General features: G+C 41.1%; 2 protein-coding genes across 4 annotated transcripts; both read left to right on the top strand.

Annotated features, from left to right (window-relative positions):
* The first annotated feature begins 7,382 nt into the window (after positions 1-7,382).
* On the top strand, positions 7,383-9,050 carry LOC147307814 (tripartite motif-containing protein 16-like). 2 transcript variants are annotated; one of them, XM_086273010.1, is made up of 2 exons: positions 7,383-7,723; positions 7,895-9,050. In XM_086273010.1, the coding sequence occupies exons 1-2, from the start codon at positions 7,383-7,385 to the stop codon at positions 9,048-9,050; spliced, it is 1,497 nt and encodes a 498-aa protein (XP_086129136.1). The 2 variants fall into 2 exon arrangements, with proteins under 2 accessions (XP_086129136.1, XP_086129135.1); XM_086273009.1 differs by having other exon boundaries at positions 7,383-9,050.
* Positions 9,051-11,845: 2,795 nt separating this feature from the next.
* On the top strand, positions 11,846-19,958 carry LOC147307815 (uncharacterized). Of its 2 annotated transcripts, none has more exons than XM_086273167.1 (2): positions 11,846-12,095; positions 18,535-19,958. In XM_086273167.1, exons 1-2 carry the CDS (start codon positions 11,846-11,848, stop codon positions 19,377-19,379), a joined length of 1,095 nt encoding a protein of 364 aa, XP_086129293.1. In that variant the 3' UTR covers positions 19,380-19,958. The 2 variants fall into 2 exon arrangements, 1 of the variants encoding a protein (XP_086129293.1); XR_015126206.1 differs by lacking the exon at positions 11,846-12,095 and adding an exon at positions 12,124-13,260 and having other exon boundaries at positions 18,535-18,668.
* The last annotated feature ends 51 nt before the right edge of the window (positions 19,959-20,009 follow it).

Consider the following 20,009-nt stretch of genomic DNA (forward strand, 5'->3'; position numbering starts at 1 on the left):
AACTACATGGAGCCTATTTTGATTACATCATTACAGATGTAGATATTATTCATAGTTCATATTTCACAGTGTGCTGCAATCTTCTCCACAGACCTGCATTGCTCTCTGTTCAGACCCGTCATCTTCAAGATGTCCACTAGATGTCGTCAGAGTTCCCCCACTTTCCTCATCTATTGTGTTGCCATTACGTGAGCCTGCTTAAAACCTACAGTCCTTTACATATGGGTTCATTCAGGGTCATGTTTAGTGGGCAGGTTTAGTGCGATGAAGGAAACTCGTTTTCTTTAACTTTACCTCTCAGTAAGTAACTGGAGTAACAGACTCACTGATTCCTCCCCACCTGCTGGACATGAACCAGCTGACTGACACTTGTTTTCATTTTCTCATTCATAAAGTTGCTACCAGTTCAATTCATTTATATTTATATAGTGCCAAAAAAACAACAGTTGCCTCAAGGTGCTTTATATTGTAAGGTAAAGAATGTAAAAACCTCCACAATTGAACAAGCTGAAAAGAGCAAATGCTTGGCAGCAGTGGCAGAAACAGGCTGTCTGTCGTAATCACTGTAAAACACTAATCACTGGTCAGTCATTTGTTCTACAAATTCTACATTTGGATTTCTGATTATTATTTCTGGCTGATTTTCATTAGATCGACCTGAGTAGGGCAGCGACAGATGTGTGCGGTCCAGAAGTAGAAGAAGAAGAAAGAGGAGAGCAGAAATGATGACATTCTAGGCTCGCTTTTCACCTTTGATGTACTCTTAGCAGGAAGACTTTGGTTTGGTGATGTGTTAGAGATAATTTAGTGGTTGAAGCTACTGTGGACTGACCAGATCTGCCATCAGCTCAGAGTGCTGGATATCACCGCAAACCTGAGACAAAGTCATACAGAACAGGTGTGTAAAACTGTGATGGTGTCAGTGAAATAACACTGACTCATGCAGGACTCTGATAAAAACTCAGCTTGTGGGCTAACAGACTAAAATCAAAGAATGCTTCTCTTTTTCTCTTTTGTTAAAAACCTTGAACATCCAGTGAGACACAGAGTAAAGTGACTTTCCGAGATTGTTTCTTCTTCTACAGATTCAGATAAATGATGTCATTTTGAGCCAGAAAGAACATTTCCATCATAAAGTAGAAGACTTTTATATTTGTAGGAGCCATAATTGAATGTATTGAATTTTGATGATCACTGGGTTTTTATTTGTTTGGTTGTTATGGGAGTCACGTGGGTGCTAGCGGTGACATAAATGGGCGTTGTCACTCTGTCATTCACGGGTTTTGATTTTGACAGAGAGGAGGGCTGGGTAGCCGTAGTTTTTGTTGACCGCTGCACTACATGTTTCGCTTCGTTATATTAGAGCCTGTGATGTTGTAAGAGTTTGAATCAGGAGCCGATGATACTACTCTGTAAACTCTCAAAGCACTTTAATTAAACGAGCAAACAATTCCATCTCTCGCATTATTGCGTAACTTTGACAGCGCGTCAGGCAAATAGGCAGGCTCCATCCCCGGCCTGTAGCGACTGTGGAAGTCGCTATATCAGTCATGCAACAAGCTGTGCTGACTGAATCTTCTCAAAATAAGCATCCTCGACAATATTCAGTTATTCCTTCAAACCCATCTGATGCAAATGGACAAAATCAGAAATCAGAAATCAGAAATCAGAAAGGGTTTATTGCCAAATGTTGAGCAGGTTTACAACATTAGGAAATTGCTGCGGTGCTTCAGTGCAAACATACTGTCATAAAAATATAAAATAAGAATTAAAAGTGCTAAGTAGATAGATATATACATGAGTGCAGGTGGTGATCAGTGCCAAACATGGAATGATGCAGTGAACACAGCGTAGGGTCATGTGTTAGTGGTGGGAACAGTCATACGGTTATTGTTCATGTGTCCGACACCAGAGGGGAACAAACTGTTCTTATGGCGAGAGGTTCTGGTGCGAATGGACCGGAGCCTCCTGCCTGAGGGGAGCAGGTCAAACAGACTGTGTCCAGGGTGAGAAGGGTCAGCTGAGATCCGAGCTGCACGCCCCAGTGTCCTGGAGGTGTACAGGTCCTGCAGAGATGGGAGTCTGCAGCCAATCACCTTCTCAGCAGAGCGCACAACACGCTGCAGTCTCTGTTTGTCCCTGATAGTGGCTCCAGCGTACCACACGGTGATGGAGGAGGTGAGGATGGACTCAATGATTGCAGTGTAGGATTGCATCATCGTCCGTGTTGGCAGGTTGAATTTCTTCAGCTGCCTCAGGAAGTACATCCTCTGCTGGGCTTTCTTGATGACGGAAGTGATGGTGGGCTCCCACTGCCGGTCCTGGGTGATGGTGGTACCCAGGAAGCGGAATGAGTCCACAGAGGTGATGGGGGTGTCAGACAGGATGATGGGGGGGAGTGGGGCTGTGTGCTTCCTGAAGTCCACAATAAATAAAATAAAATGACTGTTATACAAATGGTATGGTGGAACCGGAACCACAAAATGATGTTATTGGAGTAATGACTAAACAAAATGAAATAACAACACTCTTAATCCAACAACAAAGCCTCTTTTCTTTACCAAAGAGAGAAATACCTCATTTTGATGGAGATCCACTTCAATATTATTCATTTGTTAAAGCATTTGAGAATGCAGTTGAGTGCAATACGAAGAATAACAGCGATCGTTTATATTTTTTGGAACAGTACACAAGAGGCCATGCAAAGGAATTGGTGAGAAGCTGTCAACAAATGAACTCAGATCGTGGTTATCGCAAAGCAAAATCACTGTTAAAGGAGCACTATGGCGATGAACAGAAGGTCGCAGCTGCATATCTGGACAAGGCACTTTCATGGCCATCAATTAAAACAGAGGAAGTAAAAGCTCTTCAGAACTACAGTTTGTTCCTCAGGGGATGCTGTAATGCAATGGAGGAGGTGCAGCATCTGAGCGATTTGGACATGGCTTCTAATATGGTGAACATTATTAAAAAATTGCCGTATAAATTTAGGGACAAATGGAGAAGCCATGTTTGTGACCTGCAAGAAAGGCATAAAAGAAGAGCCAAATTTATGGATATTGCAGACTTTTTGGAGAAGCAAATAAGAATATTAACTGATCCTGTATTCGGTAATATTCAAGATTCTCCGCTTTCTTTACCAACAAAAGGAATGAGTAAAGCCAAGTATCAAGGCAGACCTGGAAATAAAGGAACAAGCTTTGCCACCACTATGCAAGTTGTGGAGAGTACACCTAAGCCTGCGGAAATGGAAATGAAAAATAATCAGGTTGGAAGGAACGTCTGTATTTGTTGTGGAGGAAGACATATGTTGGACGTCTGTGCACAGTTGGGAAAAATGGCTCATGAGAAGAAGATAACCTTCTTAAAGGAAAATGGCATCTGTTTTGGCTGTTTGTGTATAGGACACATCAGTAAAGATTGCCGTAAGAGGATTTCCTGTTCCAAATGCAGCTGGAAACATCCCACCATCCTGCACAAAGAAAGTTCACCTTCTGAAAAGACCGACAGGAACATGCAGCCGCATGTGAGCACACTAGTGTCGAGTGGTCTTACAGGGGCTGGAGACCAGGACTGTAAACTGCCCATTGTGCCTGTCCAAGTAAAGTCAAAGAAAGGAAGCAACATTATTACAACATATGCTTTTTTTGGACCAAGGGAGCACAGCAGTTTTCTGCACTGAGAGTCTGATGCGCAGACTTCACCTTGAGGGAAGGAAAGGAAACATCCTCCTCAGAAGCATGGGCCAGGAAAGAGTTGTGAGCAGCAACACTTTATCAGGACTGGAGGTTGCCGCTCTTTGTGGTGACGAATTTCTGGAACTGCCAAAAGTGTACACACAGGAGTCCATGCCTGTACATAAGGGAAATATTACAACACCAGGAGATATTGAAGGATGGGCACATTTAAAACACATAACCCTGCCTCAAATAAATGCAGGAATCGAACTTCTGATTGGAACAAACATTCCCAAAGCCTTGGAACCTCTGGAAGTGGTGTGTAGTGTTGATGGAGGACCGTATGCCATAAGGACAAGGCTTGGCTGGACCATCAATGGACCACTTTCAGGAAACTGTGAAGCTACAAGTGATCAGAAGCATCCACAAGTTACAGTCAACAGAATTTCTGTTGTCACGCTGGAGGAGCTTTGGCAGCAACGGTTCAAGAATGACTTTCCTGAGAGCAAAGTTGATGAGCAGGTTGGATTGTCAAGAGAGGATCAGAGATTTCTGGAAATAGTGACTAACTCTGCCAAATATGTGGGTGGTCATATCCAGATAGCATTACCTTTTCGGAATGCCAGTATCAGTATGCCAAACAATAAGAAAGTTGTTCAACAACGTCTGTGCTTTCTAAAAAAGAGATTTGAGAGAGACACAGTGTTTCATACTGAGTACAAAGTCTTCATGAATGAGCTTCTGGCTAAAGGTTATGCTGAAAAGGTCCCGGAAGAGGAGATCAATCGCAATGATGGCAAGCTGTGGTATATACCACACCATGGTGTTTACCATCCGACCAAGAAGAAACTCAGAGTTGTGTTTGACTGTGGAATGAGTTATCAGGGAACATCTTTAAACTCCCAACTCTTACAAGGACCTGATCTTACAAGCTCTTTAATAGGAGTGATCACAAGATTCAGGAAGGAGCCAGTTGTAATTATGGGAGATATTGAATCCATGTTCCATCAAGTCATGATTCCAGCTGAAGATAAAGATCTATTGAGATTTCTCTGGTGGCCTAAAGGTGATCTGGAACAACCAACATCTGAATACAGGATGAATGTACATCTCTTCGGGGCAACTTCGTCACCAAGTTGTGCCAACTTTGCACTCAGAAAGTGTGCGGATGACTTTGGACATCTCTACAGTGAGGAAGCTGTGAAGAAGTTGTTGCACTGTTTTTATGTGGACGATTGTCTTGTGTCCATTGAAACTGATGAGGAAGCAGTGTTAATGTACCACGAGTTGGTTTCTTTGTGTGCCAAAGGAGGATTTCTGCTCAAAAAGTGGATCACCAACAGACAGGGAACAGTTGGACATTTAACTTGCCGTCACCCCGATGCCCTTGACTCTGTTCTGAACTGGCCCTGCCCAGCACATCATCACCGCACCACTGCGTACCAAGACACCGAGATGACATGCAACATGTCCCCTGAATCCGAGAGAGGAGGAGAGTCATCATTTATTCTTTCACTCGCCTGCTGGAATCAATTCCTGAAAGTCACAGAGCCATAGGAATGAAAGAGTTGAACATGGAATTGGATTCCTCAATGACCGAGCGAGTTTTGGGCGTGGAATGGTGTATAAAATCAGACTCTTTTAAATTCAAGATTGTGCTCAAGGACAGACCGCTCACCAGAAGAGGAATCCTTTCAATTGTCAGTTCTATCTATGATCCTCTTGGAATGCTAAGTCCTGTGGTCTTAACTGCTAAGAAAATCCTAAGAGATCTATGCCAGGAAGGAATCGGCTGGGACAATAATGTAACCGAGCTGTTTTCCAAAAGATGGTTAACATGGCTCCAGCAGCTCCAGCTATTGAGCAAGTTTGAAGTGAGTCGTTGTTTGAAACCTGATGGATTTGGAGAAATCACGAGTGCTCAGTTGCACCATTTCTGTGATGCCAGTGAGGATGGGTATGGAACAGTGACCTATCTGCTGATTGAAAACATCTGTTCAGAACGACACTGTGCGTTTGTTATGGGAAAAGCGCGTGTCGCTCCTCTTAAATCCTTTACCATCCCGAGAATGGAGCTCATTGCAGCAACCATGGCCAGTCGATTGGATGTACTCTGGAGGAAAGAGCTGCAGATGGAACTTCTGGATTCTGTGTTTTGGACAGACAGTGCTTCTGTTCTTAAATACATCAGGAGTGAAACTTCAAGATTCAAGGTTTTTGTGGCCAACAGAGTTTCACAAATCTTAAGAGTTTCATCTTCCTCGCAATGGAGATATGTGGACACTGCCAGTAATCCAGCAGATATGGCCTCAAGAGGAGTGAAAGTCGATGTTTTTATGAAGAATGCAAAGTGGTTGTCTGGGCCTCAGTATCTTCTACAATCTAGGAGTGAATGGCCTGTCTACCCAGATGACATCAGTCTGCTTGCATCTGATGATCCTGAGGTAAAAACAGTTGCCACAGTGAGTGTTGAGCAAGCTGGCGAAAATTCTGTTACTCGCTTGTTTAAACATTTTTCCACCTGGACACGTCTTAAGAAGTCAGTGGCATGGCTGTTAAAATTTAAGGACTTGCTTCTGTCCTTTGCGAAGAAAAGGAGAGAATTGTGTTCAAGCTTACAGCAAGGGGCCCGACCGAGCCACAGGCACCAGGCCCCACCAAGCAGCCGTACCGGGGAGTGAGCTGGTACAGACCTGAGCGTCCAGCCCTGGACACCAAGAACGCACCGATGTCTGAGGGCATCAGCCACCAGCAGGGAGTGTGGTGAGGGGAAATAAGCCTCCATACCTTGGAGGGCCTGAGATGTTCCAAGGGGGTGGAGTGTAAGACCCGAGCTGACATATAGACACAGACGAATAGGCGCACACAGACCTAAACATGCATTCCCACCCTCATGCACACATATACAAATACTCGGCGCTCATCCAACCTGGATACAGACACAAATGGACACTGTACATGTACTGTACAGCACGGCCCCTCCTGAGAACCCTCAATGTCTACATGCATTTAAAACTGAGAGGTGGGCACCGGCGCCAGAGGTGAGGTTGAATACAAAGACTGTCCTCTGGACACCGTATAACATGCCCGATCCCAAGGCCCTATATGTATGTGTTATGAGAGTGTGAGTAATGTGGATGTCTAGGTTGTGGAATAAAATCAGTCTGCTGATAAAACAGTGAGCACAGTGAGAAGATCTTCACTGAGCTGATCCATCTCATCTCATAAAATTGAGGCACAGGTGACCAGGAGGGGACAGAGGGGGAACGACCTTTTATTGCTTTTTTCTACAACAATTTCTTAGTTCAGCTGCAGTATTTGATATCCTGTAATGACTAAAATGATAATTTAAACTAATTTACATAAAAAGATTGTCTTTTAAATGTTAAGGTTATTTAACAACTTTAAAGGCTGAGCAGTGCTATTTTTAAATGAAAAACTCACAGGCTCACATGTTCCAGGATTGAATTAGTGTCTGATAACCCTCCCTCTTCCTGCTCTCTAACTCAGCACCTCCTCTCTGTCCACATGTTCCCTTGTTCCCTCCCCTTCTGATCTGCAGTTTGAAGATGGGTGCAACCAACATGTGGTGACGTATAAGAGCTGACAGATCCCATTCGCTACAGAAACCTATGTTGTTTAGATCAGAGCAGTTTCAGTTCTGAGGAAGTGAAACTCACACAGTCACTGACACTGTTGGGTGAAATGGCGCAGAAAAGTGTTCAGCTGGACCGAGAAACCTTCTCTTGTTCGATCTGTTTGGATCTACTGAAGAATCCGGTGGTTCTTCCCTGTGGACACAGCTACTGCATGAAGTGTATTGAAAGCTTCTGGGATGAAGAGGAAAAGAAGAAAATCTACAGCTGCCCTCAGTGCAGACAGACTTTCACAGCGAGGCCTGTCCTGGAGAAAAACACCATGTTAGCAGTTTTAGTGGAGGAGCTGAAGAAGACTGGACTCCAAGCTGCTCCTGCTGATCACTGCTATGCTGGACCTGAAGATGTGGCCTGTGATGTCTGCACTGGGAGAAAAATGAAAGCCTTCAAGTCCTGTCTGGTGTGTTTGGTCTCTTACTGTGAGAAACATGTTAAGCTTCATTATGAATGTCCTGCATTTGACAAACACAAGCTGGTGGAGCCCTCCAAGAAGCTCCAGGAGAAGATCTGCTCTCGTCATGATGAGGTGATGAAGATGTTCTGCCGTACTGATCAGCAGAGTATCTGTTATCTCTGCCCTGTGGATGAACATAAAGGCCACGACACAGTCTCAGCTGCAGCAGAAAGGACTGAGAGGCAGAGAGAGCTGGAGGTGAGTCGACAAAACATCCAGCAGAGAATCCAGGACAGAGAGAAAGATGTGAAGCTGCTTCAACAGGAGGTGGAGGCCATCAATCAGTCTGCTGATCAAACAGTGGAGCACAGTGAGAAGATCTTCACTGAGCTGATCCATCTCATCCAGAAAAGAAGCTCTGATGTGAAGCAGCAGATCAGATCCCAGCAGGAAACTGAAGTGAGTCGAGTCAAAGAGCTTCAGGAGAAGCTGGAGCAGGAGATCACTGAGCTGAAGAGGAAAGATGCTGAGCTGAAGCAGCTCTCACACACAGAGGATCACATCCAGTTTCTACACAACTACCCCTCACTGTCAGCACTCAGTGAGTCTACAGACTCATCCAGCATCAATATCCGTCCTCTGAGCTACTTTGAGGATGTGACAGCAGCTGTGTCAGAGGTCAGAGATAAACTACAGGACATTCTGAGAGAGGAACGGACAAACATCTCACTGACAGTCACTGAAGTGGATGTTTCACTGTCACAACCAGAGCCAAAGACCAGAGCTGGATTCTTAAAATATTCATGTGAAATCACACTGGATCCAAACACAGCAAACACATGGCTGTTATTATCAGAGGGGAACAGAAAAGCAACATTTATGAAGCAACAACAGTCTTATTCTGATCATCCAGACAGATTCACTGGATCGTGGCAGGTCCTGAGTAGAGAGAGTCTGACTGGACGTTGTTACTGGGAGGTGGAGTGGAGAGGGAGAGTTTATGTAGCAGTCGCATACAAGAATATCAGCAGAAAAGGATGGCGTGAATCTGAATTTGGACATAATGACAAATCTTGGTCATTAAATTGTTACAACAACAGTTTTACATTTTGGTACAACAACATCCAAACTCCTGTCTCAGGTCCTCGTTCCTCCAGAGTAGGAGTGTACCTGGATCACAGAGCAGGTATTTTGTCCTTCTACAGCGTCTCTGAAACCATGACTCTCCTCCACAGAGTCCAGACCACATTCACTCAGCCGCTCTATGCTGGACTGAGTCTTTACTATTATGGAGCCACTGCTGAGTTGATTAAAGTGAAATAGACTGAAGTCTTTCATATTGTTGTAAGTTTAAATCTGTATTTTAGTTCCCTTTTAGTTTCTCTCCATCATTATTGTGGTATTTATGTGCTGCACATAAATCAGATGTCAGTCAAACATTATGGGCAGTACCTCGACATCTTCAACATGTTGTCTTGATGTTTTTACGTTTTATAGGTGGAGCTCTTTCCTGTGTCTGTTCAGCCATGGAGACTATCAATGCTTATGGATATTTTTATTTGAAAAATTTCTCCACATGACAACATAAACTTCTCTATCTTCTAAATGTTTACTGAATATTTTTCTTAGGTATTTGTATGTTGTTGTTTCTCTTCACTGATCTTAACAGAGAAGTCTACAGACCTTCCTTTATCACACAGATTTTATTCTCATTTGTACATTTATAAAGAAAACAATTAATTACAGAGCAATAAGAAATTTTAAGAAAGTGCACTATATCATAATTTATAGTAAAGTGTATTAAAGCATCGTTAGTTAGTCACTTATTTAGTTTGGAGCTGTATCATCTGACACTGTAGAAACATTTCCTCCAGCTTCAGCACAGAATGTTAAAAACAGAACTATTAATGAGAACAAACAGTAGGAACACAGTATCAGCAAACATCATGGCTTAAAATGGAGAGTAAAAATCTAAAAAGAAATAAACAAATTAGTAAAAAGGATTTCCTGTTGACATGTTATTGGTCCTATCTTGTCTGCAGCACCTCCAGGATGCTTCTTATATGTTTCTGGTTATTTTTGCACCAATTTTAGTTTTTGTCAGTAGGAAGTTCAAGTTCAACTCAGTGTGTTTGTTTGTTTTTTTCAAACTGATGCCTGACCTTGAACACCAAACATCTGTCAATAAAGCAATGATATAAAATGCTTATATTAGTACTGAAAAACTGCATATCCACTTTACAAATATAAATAATGATATAAATCCACAGCTGAACTGGAGGAGCAGCTGATCTAGTTCACTCATGTGTTTCTGGACTAAGAGTTGGAGCAAATACCTTATGATTCAGTGATGTTTGTTTTTGTTAAATATTTTGTAGATCCAAGAGTGAGTTTGACTCATGATGATGATGTTCCGAATTAAACAAAGTTGGTCACAAATTCTTCAAAGCTGTTTATTAAGAATATATTCACTTGGACTCATGAGACAGGCTTGTGATCCAAGGGAGCCATCAACTGGACAATTACTGACATGACAACAAAAAAGCTAAGTACAGAGGGGGGAACAGAGGTGAAAATACTTGCTTTAAAGGATTGTAATGTTTCCTTTTAAAATAAGTCTCTAAGGTCAGACAAAGGGACAGAAACTCATAGCTTTCTACCAGCCCAATGACAAAACTATAAGTTGTTTTTTAACATCTACTTTTTCATCTATTTGGCAGTCACAGTGAAAAGTATAAACATTGGCACGCTTTGTCTTGTGATTCTGCTGTTCGTAAAAAATTACCATGCGCAAAGTACCAGACTTTAAGGCTTTGACTTGATGCCAATGGCCTGAGGAGGACAGTATTACCCTTGGACATGTGTAGTCTGCCGTCTACTCAATAGAAGAACAAGAAGCGCGGAAATGGCACAACTGTCTTCAGTTTCTGGGAGAGTTTAACAATGAGAGACTGATGATGCAGAAGAAATCTCCGTGGTTAAAAACATTAAAAACAGTCGTCCAGGATGATGAGATCCGCCACTGGCTCAGACTGCTGTATATCAGCCGGAGACCCGAGATGAAGTCACGCAGCAGGTATGTAAAACTGTGATGTTCTCAATGAACTAACACAGGAACGATCTGAGCTCAGTCTGTAAGCTAACAGGCTAAAATCAGAGAGCAGCTAATCAAACAAATGCGTCCGTTTTTTTTAAAGGTAAACTTTTAACAATAGACTTTCATGAGACACATCAAAACCAAACAGGGAGGGAAAGCTTCGGTTTTCTGCACTGTGCCACAGTTCGCTGTCTGCTTCGGTTCACGACGCCTCACTCCGGGGCTACAGACAGTTCTCTGCCGCCTGTGGTGCTCCTCACCTCCGTCTGCACCCACAGACTTCCCGAGGTGGAGGCAGGCCGGCAGGGACTTTGAGAGATGGGCTTTACTTTTAAAAATACCCCTTAATCAGGGTCTAACTCACTAAAAGATGGCCACATGTCTCTCTCCAACTTAATCTCTTTCTTTTAAGTAATTGTTTTTCATTGAAATGAAATTAATTGTTCAATAAAATGATTACATTTATAATTGAATTAAAGTTAAATGAATCAAGGTGATTTTGACTTTGCTAGTTAACAGGAAGAGAAACAAACTTACACAGGATAAAATGAAATTTGGACCCAGCAGAAAAAGTCCGATCACAGACAAACAGAAACATTCCTCTTTGGCTAAAATAAAATGCAGATTATTGCTCATCTGCAGTTTTAATCATGGTGAATAATTTATGATTCAGCCAAGTAAGATTCTTCTGTGTGGAGGTTTTTCCCCTGTCAAAAGGCATTGACCATTACCTTCATCTAAACATGGAATTTAAGTCATGTAGTTGCCGTTGTTTGTTTTTAAAGAGGTCATAATATTTTTGTGATGGTAGAAATTGATCTTCAAAGTAATAGTTATAAAGTGAATTAATAAGACTTTCCAACAAAGAGAGGGAGTCACATGGTGCTTCTGAAACATTTGTACAAACCTCTCTCACATATGTGAGCAACATGCTCACAGTGTACAGCCCTGCTGACTGAGGCTGCACCTTTACCTGTCTAATCTTTTTCTTTTTACTTTGTTCCTCAAGTCCCACATCAACATGAAGTGTAAGGAGGAGGAAGATCTGGCTGGCCAGCAGGTCTGGAAGCAGGAGAGGAACTTCAATCTGGACCAGGAGGACACAGATCCCCCACAGATCAAAGAGGAACAGGAGGAACTCTGCATCAGTCAAGAGGGAGAACAGCTTGTAGTGAAACACGAGGATGAAGGCATCGTCGTCTGGAGCGGGGAAGAGCGGCTCAGACAGCTGCATAACATCTGGAAACCTGAGAAAGATTTACAGACCAGCGGTAAAACTGTAATCGCTTTTCTGAAGTGTTAACATTAATATTAAACCTACAGTTTGTATCAGTCAGATCTATTTAAGGGAGATTGGTTATGGCGTCCACCTGAGTGGCAGTGAGACTTCGAGCTCCGACCTCAACGTCCTTTGCCTACGCCCAACAGCGGTTAAAATCCAATCTTTTAGCGGCTGCCTCACCGACTTAAGCTTCTGTTCTGATCTAAACAACCAAGATGCCGACCAAACATAGGTCCAAGCCTAAAACAGCCGGAAAGGATGGATCAGACGATGACCCTAACAACGAACCTGAAACCGAGAAAATGGAAGGCGCTAGTGCTAGTGCTCAACAGACCGAGGCGAGTGTTTTGGCCGCAATTCAGTCGTTGAAAGTACATTTCACTGCTCAACTGCAAGAAGTTAAAATATCAAACCAAGAAATAAAAGAGGCGATTGGAGTGTTTTCGGAGAGGCTCACCTCCGCAGAAACTCGCATCAGTAAAGTTGAAGACGACGTCTCTTCCCTCGTAAGTAAAGAGACTTCCCTTCATAAGAAAATTCAGGAACTACAGTTAAAGGTGGACGACCTCGAAAATAGAAGCCGGAGATCTAATCTGAGACTCGTCGGATTGACTGAGAATACTGAACAAGGAGAAATTACAATATTCTTGCAAACTTTCTTAATTGATGTTTTGGGACGAGACGCGCTCCCATCCCCACCTATCATTGAACGAGCACACAGACTACAAGGGCGAAATACTCCAAATGGCCCACCCCGTGTGATCATCATGTAATTTTTGAATTATCAAGACAAGATGAGGGTGATGAGAGCGGCACGTCTGAAGGGAAAAATAACGCACAACGGACATCACATTATGTTTTTTCCTGATCTGTCAACGGAAGTCCAGAAACAACGGAAACAATACAACCAGGTAAAACAACAACTCCGTGAAATGCATATAAACTTCGGACTGATCTTTCCAGCAAAAATGAGGATTCTCCACCATGACAACAGGCTCCTCTTCCACACACCAGCGGAGGTGGAAGATTTCATGCGAAAAGTCCGGCAACAAAACGAGGGATAAACTTCACGCCCACTCAGAAACGCTACATCAAATATATGCAACTCTGATGAACAACTCCAAACCGGACATATAACGGCTGCTGGTGTACAGGTATGATATAGATGGCCTTAGGTATGCTATGTCTAAATCTTTTCATTCAGTTACATTTGTATGGCCACTTCTTTAGTTAATACGGTCGGACCTAAGTTTGTAACTTCAATCATGAGGACGCTCTATCAGCTCCTTCACACGGATCTGATGCATAACCAATCCGCTATGACTTTGGGGGGGAAGGTTTTGAGATCTACACCGATGGAAGATCTCTGGGTTGTTTTTTTTTTTTCTTTTGTTTTCTGGTTTATAAGAGATTGTTTTTAAAGTGCAGTGCTCTTGAAATAACAACTTGTGAGTCTCGACAGGAGAGACGAGATGTAGTCAAACCCAGATTACTAAAGGTACAAACTGTATGAGTAGTTATTCAAATATTGATCTAATTTCCTGGAATGTAAGAGGCCTTAGAAAATATATTAAACTGAAAAGAGTAATGGATAGAATAAAACAATATCACCCAAAGATAGTCTTCATTCAAGAAACACACTTACTCGTGAATGAAACTGACCGGATAAGGAGGAGATGGCCAGGTCAGGTTTTCTTTAGCCACTTCTCAACACATGCTAGAGGAGTGGCAACACTCATTCATAAATCAGTACCCATGTGTATTAAAAAAAACCATATTGGACCCCGCAGGGAGATTCATTATTCTACAATGCTCCGTGCTGAATCAAGATTTAATATTAGTTAATGTATATGGCCCCAATATTGACGACTCCAACTTTTATAATAATCTATTTCTCTCTATTACAGACCTTCACGGTGAGATAATTGTTGGGGGGGACTTTAATTGTACCCTAGAGCCCAGGCTTGATAGATCATCAGGCTTAGACTCTTCCCATCCAAAATCTAGACAAGTCATACAACACTTTATGTTTGAATTGAATCTTAAAGATATATGGAGATTAAAAAATCCAACAGGGAGAGAATATTCTTGCTACTCAGCCAGTCATAATAGCCGCAGTCGCATAGATTATTTTCTTATCTCAAACTTTCTTATCTCCAGAATTAACAGCTGCTCATATAAAAGTGTGCTTATATCTGACCACTCAATAACCACGCTTAACTTCTCAGTCACAGCAGCTTTTAGACGTAACCCTATTTGGCGTTTAAGACCACACTGGCTGCACAATCAAAAATATTTGGAATATGTAGGCAAAAATATTGATGACTATTTCTACTTCAACAAATCCGAAACTACAGCCTCAGTAAGATGGGAAGCTTTTAAGGTCTTTATTCGTGGACAGATGATAGGCTACACCAAAAACAAAGCAAATAAAAACTATACTGAGATGTTGGACCTCGAAGGTCAAATAAAAGAAGTGGAACTTGAGATAAACCTGAATGACTCTAAAGAAAACCAACAAAAACTTTTAAGATTAAGAGCAAAATACGATAAATTAACTACTGAGAAAGCCTCAGCCGGACTATTTAGACTGAGACAGACCTACTATGACCAAGGGGAAAAGGCAGGAAAACTTTTGGCATGGCGTATAAAAACGCTACTGAACGAACAAACAATAAATGAAATTAGAACTGCAGACGAAAATATCACAGATCCTCATAGAATAAGTGAACTCTTTGAACACTACTATTCACAACTATATACTTCAACAGGAGATACGACTCGAGAATCACTAGAATCCTTCTTTGACTCAATAAGTACCCCTTTACTTTCTGAAGAAGCCCGATGCGAATTAGACTCTCAGTTATCGATGAATGAACTCTCCAATGCAATCGATAAATTAAAAATGGGAAAAACTCCCGGCCCAGATGGAATTCCACTAGACCTTTTCAAAATATTTAAAGATAAATTAATATTCCCTCTGTACGACATGCTGGTGGAAAGCTATGATTCAAAAGAGCTTCCCCCCTCCTTGCGAAATGCACTTATAACGGTATTCCCTAAGCCTGGGAAACCGCCTACAAAATGTGAATCTTATAGACCAATTTCACTAATAAACTCTGATGCCAAGATAATAAGCAAAGTACTGGCAAACAGACTTGAACGGTACCTTCATCTTCTTGTTGATAATGACCAAAATGGGTTTGTAAAAGGCCGACAAACGCAGCATGGGATTCGCAGAGTACTGAATGTACTTTACACAAACTCAGAACAACTAGACATGGCTCTGCTTTCCTTAGACGCAGAAAAAGCTTTCGATAGGGTCGAACATAATTATCTCTATAAGGTACTATCTCAATTCGGCTTTGGCAATTACTTCATGACCTGGGTTAAAATATTATATAATAAACCTATAGCCTCAGTTAGAACCAACAATATTATATCTAGACCATTCTATCTAGGTAGAGGTACACGTCAAGGCTGTCCCCTCTCACCTCTTCTTTTCGTCCTAGCAATAGAACCACTGGCTATTGCGATAAGGAACAACCAAAACATCTCTGGCATTAGAACAAATAATATTGAGTCTAAAATTGGATTATTTGCAGATGATATTATTTTAATGCTGTCTAAATTAAAGAGTTCAATTCCTCAGCTACTTAAAACAATTAACTTCTTTGGCAATATCTCCGGTTATAAAATTAATGAATCCAAATCGGCCATCCTCTTTTTTAATCATTCTGAAAGAACTAAACCACCTATTCAAACAACGTTTCAAATTGCCAGAGACAGTCTCACTTATCTAGGTATAAAAATCACTCCAAAAATTAACGCAAATTATTCTCCTACTATCAACTCTGTTGTTGGCTTAATCAATAGATGGTCTATGCTACCAATCTCGATGATTGGACGTGTAAATATTCTCAAAATGAACATCCTTCCAAAATTTCTATATCTCTTCCGAGTCATTCCTCTCAACCCTCCAGATGACTTCTTCACAAAGACAAAAACAATATTCAGTAAATTCATTTGGAATAACAGACGAGCTAGACTGCGTCTTTCGCTACTATATCTTCCGTATGACAGAGGAGGTCTCTGTGTTCCAAACCTCAAATGGTACTACTGGGCTGCCCAACTCTCTGCGGCCTCATGCTGGTTCTCAACAACTACCCTACCCTGGGTAAATTTAGAAAGGTCAAGTACTACCCCCTTACCACTCAGCACTTATCTGTACTCTGCAAAATATAAAGATCTGATGAAAGATACATCAAACCTCTTTGTTAAAAATACTATTCGTGTGCGGTTCGAGGCACTCGAGTTTAAAAATGAAATGCCAGCACTATCCCAATTCTCACCTATCTGGGGCAATAAGGCCTTTAAACCCGGTTGGAAAGATTTGGGCTTTAAAATATGGGCCGACAGAGGCCTGTGCAAAGTTGCAGATCTATTTGACAAGGACACCTTAATATGTTTCAATGGCTTGACTCAGAAATTTGACATTCCAACCAAACATTTCTTTAAATTTCTTCAAATCAGAAGCTTCATTTCAAAACCTCAAAAATCTCTAACACCGCCCACCCTAAACTCATTAGAGGATATAGCAATAAACCATCAGCTGAAGAAGGGTTTAATTTCTCGCTTCTACAATAACCTTAGAGACGGCTCTCAAATATCCTCAGAAAAAGAAAGACGCGCATGGTGTCAAGACTTAGAGTGTAGTATAACTACAGAGGAATGGCAAAAAGCTTGCTTGAAAGCTCAAACACAATCTATAAACACTCAATTTAAACTAATCCAGTACAAATGGTTAATGAGAACATATATTACCCCAACATTATTAAATAAATTTGACCCCAAAACTCCGGACATATGTGTTAAATGTGGGGAAAAGGGCACACTGATGCACTGCCTATGGGAATGCTCAGAAATTCAAAAGTTTTGGAAGGAAGTTTTAGAAATAATTGCACATATTACAAGTGTCAAATTGGATCCATGTCCTAAATTATGCATCCTAGGAATTTTCCCCGCTGAAATCCAGCTGAGCAAAGCTAACCAAAAAACCACAACCTTCTGCCTGCTACAGGCGAAATACAGTATAGCCAAATCATGGAGATCCACTAGTAGACCACACGTGAGAATTTGGTTATCGACATTGTCAAAAACCCTTGCTCTGGAGAAACTTACGTCTATGATAAAGGGTAAACATGCTTCCTTCAAAAAAATGTGGGGAAATTTTTTGTTATTTTTGGAAGGTGAGGAAATGATCGATAATGTACAGAAATGATTCTATCTATTTAACCTGTATGGAGAAGTAACGTCACAGCTGCTAAAGAAAACCTGGGGAACCTGCGATTGCTGGTCTGCTAAATAGAAGGACAGGAGAAGGGACGTGAAATTAAATGGATTGGAAACGGAAGAGGACGCAGCTTATCATTGCAACCACTAATCTGGATGCCTCTCTAACTAACATGATATCCTTGGATTAAACTTCAGCCCGAAACCCTGGAATGTTATACTTGCTTGATTTTTTTTCTCTCTGGAGCACTATCTGTAAACCTTTGCTTCAGGGTCTTTTTTTTTTTTTCTTTTGTTGTTGGGGGGTTATTTTGGGTTGCATATATTTTTCTGAAATAATATATGAATGATTTTCATGGGAGAGTATATATAATATATCTCTGTGTCCTCCTAACATTAATCATTTACGATGTACATAAATCATTATTATATACTCAGTTTTTTGTTTTTTTTTGGTTGATGGAAAAGTAATAAAGAATAAAATTTAAAAAAAAAGTCAGATCTATTTAATGTGTATTCGTGAAAACATGACAGGGAGTTTTAAATGGACTGGTTCTTATATAGCGCTTTTCTACTCAATCTTGAGCACTCAAAGCGCTTTACAAAACGTGTGCATTCACCCACTCACTCCCATTCGCACAAGCACATTTTTCTTAGTGCTTTCTACCAACATTCAGACACACATTCCACAGATCAAAGAGCAACTTGAGGCAACTTGGAGTTAGTATCTTGCCCAAGGATATTTGAAATGCAGACTAGGTGAAGCCGGGAATCGAACCGATCAGTAGATGATCTGCTCTACCGCCTGAGCTACAGCCACCCCCAATAGTGAAGATTATTTTGAAAAATATCAAGATGTAGATCAGTTTCGAGATCAACTCCAAAATAGATCATCAGTCAGTCAGTAATAAGTGAGTTCTTTTTTGTTTGAAAGGTTTTTTTTACTCTTAATGTTGCTGAAAAATGTCAGAACTCAAGTTCTCATTTGCATCAGAGTGCACAAATAACTTCATTTTTACACACTTTTAATTTCACCTGCAAATGTGAGCAACATGCCCTCATTACAGACTTTAACTAAAACTTTATCTTCTCAGAAGTGTTTTTCTATAATTACATTTTTTTTATTGTTCGTTTAGACCTCCACCAGCAAACTGCCTGTAAGGAGGAGGAGTTTGTCGCCAATCAGCAGGAGAGGAACTCAAGTCTGGACCAGGAGGACCCAGATCCTCCACAGATTAAAGAGGAACAGGAGGAACTCTGCACCAGTCAGGAGCTGGAGGAGATTGTACTGAAGCAGGAGATCAATAGTTTTATGGTGACTTCTAGTTTTGAGGAAAGTGACCTCAGTGAATCAGAACCAAACGATGACCAGCTCCTTGCTCTTAACTTTCCTGAACCAGAGCTTGAGGAACAGGAAGAAAACCAGCATGTGGACTCGGGATCAACTAGAAATGCGGAGCTGAAGAAAAGGAGACGTCACAAAAACCGAACAGATAAGTCTCGGAGTGAAACTGATACAAGTAAAAAATCTGTAAGCTGTGACACTTGTGGAAAAACTTTTCAGTGTAAATCCAACCTGACGAGACACATGAGAGTTCACACAAGTGAGAAGCCACATTCTTGTAGCACCTGTGGGAAAAGATTCATTTGGAAATCAGGATTTGAAAGTCACGTGAGAATCCACACAGGCGAGAAGCCGTATTTCTGTAGCACATGTGGGAAAAGATTTGGTAAGAAATCAGGACTAGAAACTCATTTGAGAATCCACACCGGTGAGAAAGCGTATTCTTGCAACGTCTGTAGGAAAGAGTTTAGAGACTTGTCGACTATGAAAAGTCACAGAAGGATCCACACAGGTGAGAAACCATATATTTGTAGCTCCTGTGGGGAAAGATTCAGTTGGAAATCAGGACTGAATTTTCATCTAAGGATCCACCTGAGTGACAAACCAAATCACTGCAGCACCCGAGGTAGAAAATGACCTCATGCTCCAAGTCACGGTACATTTCCTGTCCACAGCAGTGAAGGGCACTCTATGTTGTTTGTTCCAGCCCTGACTTTATGTTTCTCTAAGTTTGATATTTTTTTTATTGGTCTTTAAAGGTGACACAAATATTTATTGAACATGGATGCTCTTTTAATATTTACCACAGAAACTTGTATTTCTTCTTCAGTATAGAAGAAAACAAACATGAAAATGAGTTTTTCATCACTTGTTCCTTGTAACAACCATGATGTGATTCCTTTTTATCAGCCAATAAATAAGTTTTGATACACAGGACTAAAGATTTAAAAAAAGTTCAAGACAAGTATACAATTTTTATTTAAATATGTTTTCTTTGTGATTTATGTTAATGAAGGTTATACTTCAGCATGGCTTTGACCTGGTTGTCCTGGTTCTTCTTAGCAACATGTTGCAAGATTTGATTAAAAATGTTTGTGACTTATTTTGTGTATTGTGTAATCCCTGCTAAATAAAAGCAGTTAAATGTGCTATATTGGCTCATGATAAGTGTTTATATCATTTTGCCTAAATGCAAGTAAACTCAATGTTTGCCAACTCTGTGTGTGCAGTTTGCTTCATAAGTACAGTAACAGAACTTAAACTACA

Source organism: Aulonocara sp. 'chitande type north' Nkhata Bay, linkage group LG18 (assembly GCF_057382095.1).
Source record: "Aulonocara sp. 'chitande type north' Nkhata Bay isolate Kocher_YH1m ecotype deep benthic linkage group LG18, A_spYH_male_GT1.1, whole genome shotgun sequence".
Taxonomy (NCBI): Eukaryota; Metazoa; Chordata; class Actinopteri; order Cichliformes; family Cichlidae; genus Aulonocara; species Aulonocara sp. 'chitande type north' Nkhata Bay.